This window comes from Monopterus albus, unplaced genomic scaffold (assembly GCF_001952655.1).
Source record: "Monopterus albus unplaced genomic scaffold, M_albus_1.0 scaffold211.1, whole genome shotgun sequence".
Taxonomy (NCBI): domain Eukaryota; kingdom Metazoa; phylum Chordata; class Actinopteri; order Synbranchiformes; family Synbranchidae; genus Monopterus; species Monopterus albus.
This window is the reverse complement of record NW_018128091.1, coordinates 453,252-461,871: the sequence shown is the minus strand read 5'-3', so window position 1 is coordinate 461,871 and position 8,620 is coordinate 453,252. Positions and strand designations below refer to the sequence as shown.

Here is an 8,620-nt window from a genome sequence, read left to right as displayed (position 1 = left end):
AAGCATTGCATTCCTTCTTGCCTGGAACCTTCATCCTTGTGATAAATTCACTCAAGTAACGCTTCACTGCAGTCTGCTCCTTCTCACTCCAAGGTCTTCTCTTTAAAGCAGGTTTTTGTACAGTTCCTAGAAGTTTAAAGAAAAGGTTTTTAAAAAAAATTACGTGTGTAAAATCTTTATCCAATTAAGAATTGCTATTTTAAATGTTAAAGGTGCATTAACTAAGATTTTACACAGTCTTTCAAATGAAGTGAAAATGGGACAGGAAGTGGTCTCTTTCAGCTATAACCCTCCCTCCATGACACTCTGCTGCCTACAGCACTACTGTTATTATTCCAGCTTCTCTAACCTGTGTTGTCAAAGTACGATCTGTAGATTAGCCCCGCTTGCTACCTAGCCAAGGTAATAAGTGTTTTATGAACAGCAAATAGTCATTTCAAACAGCCAGCCATGGATGAGCTCTCTCAACCTCTAAACTTAACACATTAATGCAAAATGAGCAAATGATACTCACCATCTCTTGCAGTGCTGGATGGATTTGTTGACTGTGTTCGATCCATCTTGAGCAGTTGTTTGCTCACTTCCTCCAGCTGTGATGCGTTTTTTGAAAGCCTGTAACACTCCTGGCTGCTTCTTCCTATCAACTTGGCCACTTGATCCAATGCATGTTCACCAAGGCTCATTAGCTGCCAGCAGCTGGCAATTTGCTCTCTTAATGATGACGACAGTAGTGCTTCTGGGTTTTTAACTCCACACTCCATTGCAGCCCTTCGGCAACAATCCAATCCTCTAATGAAGGAAGGACCTTCAGTGCGTGCAAACAGGTATGGATTCATTTTTGACACCCCTGCTTGCTCTCGATTTTCAATGAGCAAGTCAATTGACAAAACCATTCTTTCTGTTAGCAGAACTAGCATGTTCCTACCATACTGACCTTCTAGTTCCAACCTGGTGAAATTGGCACCAAGTTCGAGCTCCAGTTTTGTACTTTTCCTTATTTGATCGGCAGAGGGCACAAATGGTCCCCTACTGTTTTTGTGAGTATAAGTTTGCAAGAGCATTCTACCAATATTTCCTACCCTTCCTCTGTTGAATAGACACACATCTGCTAGAGTTGCCTCACTGAGCTTTTTCCATGTTGACAAACTAGGACTTTCCTTCAGCTCCGTCCTGGCTTCATCTTCTTCCCGTATGATAAATCTGTGGAGTTTTATCAAATCTTCTGTTACAGTTGATTTGTCTACTTCCACTTTCTTGCCTTCTTGCTTTAGAGATAATGCCAGAGCTTTGCGAGAAAAGCATTCACTCCATTTTGTATCAAGAAGCTGTATGAACTTTTTCACTTCACTTTCAGTTTCACTGTCCTCTGTCATACGACTCTCCCCAAAAGCTATTTCAGCAGCTCTTTTCAAAGAGTAGCCTATCTTTGATACAAGAGAAACTGTTTTAAACTTACTAGAACTGGGATCAAAACCACTAACCTTTTTGGCCCCTTCAATGGCTAATTCAAATTTGGATGGTAGACAGATTTCATGCAAATACCTGACACTTTCGTCAAGCTCATTTACAGCGAGTACAAATCTGCCTAGTTCCCTCATCTTTTGTGCAATATAAGCAAACTGAGACTTGTCATGGGAATACTTAGCAGACAATGCATTGCCATATTTACAAATAAGTGGGTCATTTCTGATATGTCTTGAGATGTCATCTTGATGCATGATGTGGATGATTTCCTCACAGCCTCCAGTTAAGAATTCTGACATTGGAAGCAGCCGGGAGGCAACACTGTGTACTCTGCCTCTGTTTTTCTTTTCAGAGGATTTCTGATCTCCTTTTCTGGCTTTACATGACCGCTCATGTCTCCAGAGATCAGTTTTGCGATAAAAAGCAAAGCAGTGCTGGCAAGGCAGGAAGTCACGAACAGATATGTTGGGATTTTTCACTTGTTTCTTTGTTACAATTTCTCCCTCACCACATTTGAGAACTTGACAGTTGTGTTCATAATCTCCTTTATTGCGAATTTGGTCAAGCAAAGCCTGCCTGACTTTGGAACCTTTTGGAAAGTGTACTGCATGGGCAACATCCGTTTCCTCCGCATGTTTCCTTTCCAAATGCTTTGTCAGTTGAGTAAAAGCCATTTTACAATATAAACAGAAGTGCTTTTTGCATGACTCCTTTTTCTCATCATCCACTGTGCTAGATGTTGTTTCAAGCACTTTCTTACAGGTCCTTAGACTTGAACGTGTTGGTTGTTTCCTGTCCACAGTTTTTCTGTGGCGCCGTGAACGTCTTTTAGCCACCTCCTTTGTCCCAATCTCAGACAAAACTTGATTTGTACTGTTTGAGTGACCTGCCACTACCTCCTTTGCCTTGTCACTCAAATCATTTGCTTCCTTGGGGAAAATCTGTTTTTCAGCTACGTCCTTTTGTTCTGTTTTTTCATCATCCCCTGCTGGCATCTCTTCTGCATTTGTGGCTGAATTTGAATTATCAATGTTGAAACTCATTTCACTTGATAAACCACCTTGTGTGTCATCTGACATCTCATCGTCCCCTGCTTGCTTCTGGTCTTCCTGTCCTAGACTTTCCTGCTTGGTAGCTGAATCACAAGCAGCTGTTTTGAATTCAGTTACATCACTCCCACATTTTTGGATCTTTTCATGTTCTTTCTCAGTAACTTGCTCAGTGCTTGTACTGGTGGGGCAGCTTGGCATTTTTTCATTATCTGTTGGACCATCCAAGTCTTGTGGGCTATTCTCTTTCACACTTGCAGTACCCTCGTCATTTCTTGCAAAGTTAAGGTTAGAAGTCAACCTAAGAGCATCACTCGAACTTCTCTCTTCAATCAAGCTCCTCTCTCCTTCAAATGACCTCTTCTCACCAATAGTACATGCCTGTAAAAAAACAAGTATATGTAAGACTCATTGCCAAATCAGACCCCATGAATAATTTGACTGCTTTAACTTAAAACACATACCCATTAGGAAATAAATGTTTGGGAGGAATAAAAGCTAAAATTTGGTTTGACTATTAGTTGTTAAGTGGTGGTCAAAAGTCAAGTAGCTTTTTTGTATTGCATTCTCAAAATCCTTTGCACATTTTTCAGTTGCTGTTTAACGCATCAGCACCTTGGCAATGCCCCACCAAAATCCAGGCTCATTCAAACAAAAGTCAATGTGATGGCCACACATCACTTTTTAGACCAACATCAATATCAAAAAAACCCATGACTCCCCTGAAATTGCCCATACAAAAACCACGTGACCCATTCGAGAACAGTTAATGGCTTTATTGGATCAAGCAGCGATTTGACATTGTTTAAATGTCTAACCATGTATATGCAGTCATGGGGTGTTGGATGAAATACTACATGGAGAGAACAAATTATGCACTGACACTAGACCTACATTCATGGATTGCAATCAAAACAAAAATGATGTCATACACAAAAAGAAACTGGCTTAGCATAGTGGTGTTTTTACAGTCAAATCTATCAATCTGGTGAGTTCACGCAACATGTTTTCAATGTGGCAAAAAACAGGAACATATAATAAGAGTCCACAGCTAAGCCAGGTACACACGCAAAACATGGTGTTCAGCCAGTCACAAAATAACATTAACCCTTTTAATTAGACACTATGTGTGCTTTAAAAATTTTGATGGTATGATAACAAAAAGAGAGATCCTGAATACATGATAGTTACTGCTGCATGCTGCAGGTGTTGTGCAATGATTAGCATGATGACAAGTTCTGAAAGCCAATACATTATGTACCTGCTTCAAAGGATTCATCTTGTCCTTCTACTTCATGTACTCAGTGTCTTCTCTTGTACTGGCTTGTTCACTGCAATGAAAGATGACACCAGTCTCTAATGTGCACACATTATGGAATGTATATAAAGATGACAGAAAAACGTTAGGTCCAAGTTACCAATATACAACTACGCATAAAATTAAAGAGCCAAGCACAAAGTATATTAACCAGACAATGGGTTTAATTTCATAGTTTGGCTAAGATAGAGAAACTGAAGGTTCATGATTAAACTGAATTAAATCATCAGGCCTATCAGCACTGTTTTGATATGGCAAGTTTCATGTTGATATAGCTGATACAGGACGATAGCTAAGTGCATCGAATGTCATCCAGCCAGCAGCAGTACAAGGCAGTAAGATCTCATGGGATTTTTCTTAGCTTTTTACATATTCTGCCAATGTTAGAACAATGCAATACAGGTTTAAAGTAACCAAAATGGCCCTTTAATCTACAATATCTACTATTTACGACACAGTTGTTTCTGCCTCATAATGCAAAATCAAAGTGCTGTACTCTGATTAAATTACAGCTTTTTAAAATATATACATAACAGTGCTTAAAATAAGACATTTTTCTATTACCATAAAACAATTTAAGAAAACAGCTGAGACCACAGTCTTACCTGAGTTTGTCGTAAAAGCAAAGATGCTTTATAGACGCAGAAACATCTTGAGATGATGAATAATTAGCGGATATGAAAGAGTAATTTCTGTCAATGTAGATCTTCTGAGACCGATTCCTTGGTGCACAGTTGTAAAAAAAAAAAAAAGTAGACTTCAGCTGTTCACTTATGAATAATGTATGGGTTACGATTAAATGGTAAATGGTCTTATACTTGTATAGTGCTTTTCTATGCATTGCAGCACACGCAAAGCGCTTTCACACTATTTGGTCATTCACCCATTTAAACTCCCACATTCAGGCACCGGTGTCATCACCGGGAATAAGCCGGGAATCGAACCGCTAATTTTCCGGTTAGAAGACGACCCACACTACCTCCTGAGCCACAGCCTCCGCCAACAGAAAAAAAGAAGTAATTGATTAAGATCCGTTGAATGTATTATCCCCGAGTCATATAGCCCTAGTGAGCCACTGTCCTAATGTTGACTTACAGATTTATTGGAGGCATCAAAAAAGTTCAGGAAGTCCAATTTTTGCTTAACTCAAATCACAAACTGATTACTGTATCTGAGACAGAAAAACATTTTAGAAACACCTGTTATATGACATTCAAATACCACCTTGATATATTTGTACCAGTTTTAAAGATTGTGCTAAAACTGCTAAAATATGTTTAGCATGAAAACATTCCATATGGGTCGGAAACAAATCCTGGAACACCACTGTTTATGCCAGATGCTCTTCACAGATGTCTAAACATGTTCCCATCTCTGTCCTCAAAATGAAGTATAATTTTAATACAAAGTCAGTCATGCATTTGCAATGCAAAGAATCTGGCTGTGCAAGTCAATGTTATAATAACCCAGCACCATGTTTTATGATTATATATAAAATTCATATTTTTTTCATATATATATATTCACAATCACTCCCACGCATACACACTGGGGGCAACCAAGGCGCAAGCTCTAAAATTTACCAAATGTGCTTTTGTCATGGACTTTTTTAAAGAACTGAAGAAGCCTTGAGATATATAAATTAAAAAGGAAAAAAAAGGTACAAGTGAGCCACTAGATAAAAATTTACAACTTTGTGTGAATGACTTTTAAAAAATTTACAAAAACTAAACATTTTGTAGGTGACAGAACATACCTCTTGGTCCAGGTTGTAGTCTTCTTTGGAATTAAGTGCCAGTTTTACAGTCATGTAATCTCCACTTTTCACAGCATCCCGCAACTCACCTGATAGGAACAAGAGCCAAAATAAAGTTTAGAGAAAGTATATTCAAACATACTTTACATGATATTGTAAAAACAGTAACACCTAACACTTTTTTTATCTACCTTAAAAAACAAACAAAAAACATCTAATTTAAGAGTATGAGCCTATTCTGGACAAAGGATTTTATAAGTTTATAATGTAAGAATTTATCACACTGGAGGTAATCAACAGAACTCAAGCTAAATAGTGGTCAATGAATTGGCTGCCTACATGAATAGAGAAGTGATGACAGATTACTGTTAAAGGCAGTTAAATAAACAGCTTTTACACTTTATAATCCTGTGTTGACCATCCAATTTCCAACAAACAAGTATTTACATGAAAATCTCTCTTTTCTCTAGACAGTATTTATGACAATGGCAGGTTAATCGAATAGAATAAAACAAAATACCTTTATTGTCATTGCATAGCAGTACAACAAAATTAATTTTGCATCCCCAGTAGGGTAGAATAAATAAATAAAAAACAATAAAATCAAAAACAGACTAGACAAACCTGATAAAAGAAATAAAACATGCATATATTGCCCCAGATGTTCTAGCACTTCCTATTTCTTCAAAGAGTTCAGATCAGTTTTAATAGTCCTGTCAGGGATGAGCCAAGTCCTCCACAATATTATTTGCCTTGTAGAGGCAGCATGATCTAAAAATGTCCTAATTTATATCCCACATAATTTATCCAAACAAATATGATCTACGGTTACTAGCTAATCATGCCCGTCATATAAAACCACACTTGACTGTTAGCATGTGGCTTGCTGTAGCTAGCACAGGCCAGACTTGTGTGTGTTGGGATATTAGCTGGCAAAAAATGTGTTTACATTTCCAGAAGAGGGCGGCTGTGCTCCTGTTTATTCATTTCTCCCTTGGTGTCCTCAAAGTGAGTGAGGTGTATGTGGAGGCTAACAATCATCTACAGCTCCATGTTCTCTCAGTCAAGGCACATGCTGATTTAGAACTATACCTCACCCAAACATTGTTTTATTTGGAAATGTGCTACATCACAGAAGCTGTAAAGCTGCTGTAACTGCTGTTCCACTGAAACAAGGAGTCAGAGTCGAACAGCAGTCAGGTATTCCTTTGTGATGCAAGATGTCCTGATGTTATGAAAACTGTGCCATTGCCATGTCTAAATACTACTGAGGTGCTGATTACCAACCACATGCTCTTTAAAATGACCCTGACCAAGTTAAAATGTCACCTATCAACTTCTTGAAACGCAGTAGTAGTCAGTCATTAGACAGCAGCCAGCTAACTGTCTAATGTGCAAATACTCACTGGGTGATAATGGTGGACCCGACAGTATCTCATCCTCTCCATTCAGATGTTTCTGGAAGTCATCCAGAGTCATCCAGTCCAGGTTGAGGTCCATTCCAAGACTTAATGTGGCTTGGCCCTTGTCTGTACAACATATAATGAATAGAGATGCTGAAGTTAAACTACCCTGAAATCCTTGTTCACAAGTTTCAAACCTCAGCTTATGTAGTAACACTGAGGTCACATGCTAAGTCGATCAAAAATAAACACAACCGACACCTCAACTATGGAGCAGTAACTGTATAATTAGATATCAAACAACAATCTGATGTTTGGACACAGCATGAGCTCACATCTGTGGCCAATCAGGAACATACCAGATTTTTCAGCAGCCTCTGGTGGGTCCTGGGTGTCCTGACTGTCATCACATGCCATGAAGAGTCTGGGCTCACTGTCCTCTCTCCTCTTCCTCCTGTCATCTGATGCTGGTTTCCTCTCCCAGCTAGGTCTCTGTGGCTCTTCTGGCCGCTCCCTCCGCTCCCGGGAATCCTCTCCAGGCCTGGGCTTTGCTGCAGTTTCTTCTCTCTCTTCGCTGTCCAGGCTAAAGCCATGACACTGGCTGGGTCTGGCGACTAAAAGCAAAGCAGACAGGTGGTAATATTTTTTTTGGAGATGTGACAAAGAGCCTGAACCAGCATTTCATCCTTCATCAAAGCTGTCAAACCTATAGAAAGCAGCAGATTGTTATATCTTCAGAGTTGCCACTGTACAAATAAATATCAAGTTCCTGGGCCATCATGCCAGTCTGTGAAGCAGAGGCAATTTGGGATTATGCACAGAGGGACATAACAACACCAGTACTAGGTGGTGGCATCCACACACTAGAGGAGGCAGCAGGGAAAAGGCTCAAGGTTGTGACCAAGCCCTTAAATCTGTCTTCATTAGATTTACCTCTTTTGCATTTTTGTATCTGTTTTTCTCTTTAACCTGCTGTTTAGTTTGGTCATCAGCTGAAGTCAGTTTGGTTTAAACTAAACATCTATACACAAATGTTTTTCTACATGTGATCTTTCTTTGACTGTGTGCCATGCATACCTTCTGTTTGCTTTGTCCTCTCAGGCTCTGGTTTCTGAGCTGGAGACTCTTTGATTTGCTTGGGGATCTTCTCGATCTTTCCAATTAACTAGTGTATGGACAAAAAAAGAAAAGAAACATACATTAAAATGTTGCAGTTTTTCAGGCAAATATTAATGTTGGACTGGCAGACCGGGGTGGTGGTCCCTCTTTTTAAGAAGGGGGACCGGAGGGTGTGTTCCAACTATAGGGGGATCACACTCCTCAGCCTCCCCGGGAAAGTCTATGCCAGGGTACTGGAGAGGAGAATTCGACCGATAGTCAAACCTCGGATTCAGAAGGAACAATGCGGTTTTTGTCCTGGCCGTGGAACACTGGACCAGCTCTATACCCTCTTCAGGGCAGTGGAGAGTTCATGGGAGTTTTCCCAACCAGTCCACATGTGTTTTGCAAATTTGGAGAGGCATTCGACTGCGTCCCTCGTGGCGCCCTGTGGGGGGTGCTCCAGGACTATGGGGTCCGGGGCCCTTTGCTAAAGGCTGTCCGGTCCCTGTACGACCGGAGCAGGAGCTTG

At 39.9% G+C, this 8,620-nt stretch overlaps 1 protein-coding gene across 1 annotated transcript in view; it reads right to left on the bottom strand.

Moving 5' to 3' along the window:
* Positions 1-8,620, bottom strand: part of mphosph8 (M-phase phosphoprotein 8) — a 29,209-nt gene that overhangs the window by 14,066 nt on the left and 6,523 nt on the right. The window contains 4 exon segments of the mRNA XM_020618891.1: positions 5,588-5,676; positions 6,994-7,116; positions 7,350-7,604; positions 8,068-8,155. Coding sequence (XP_020474547.1) covers positions 5,588-5,676; positions 6,994-7,116; positions 7,350-7,604; positions 8,068-8,155 — 555 coding nt within the window.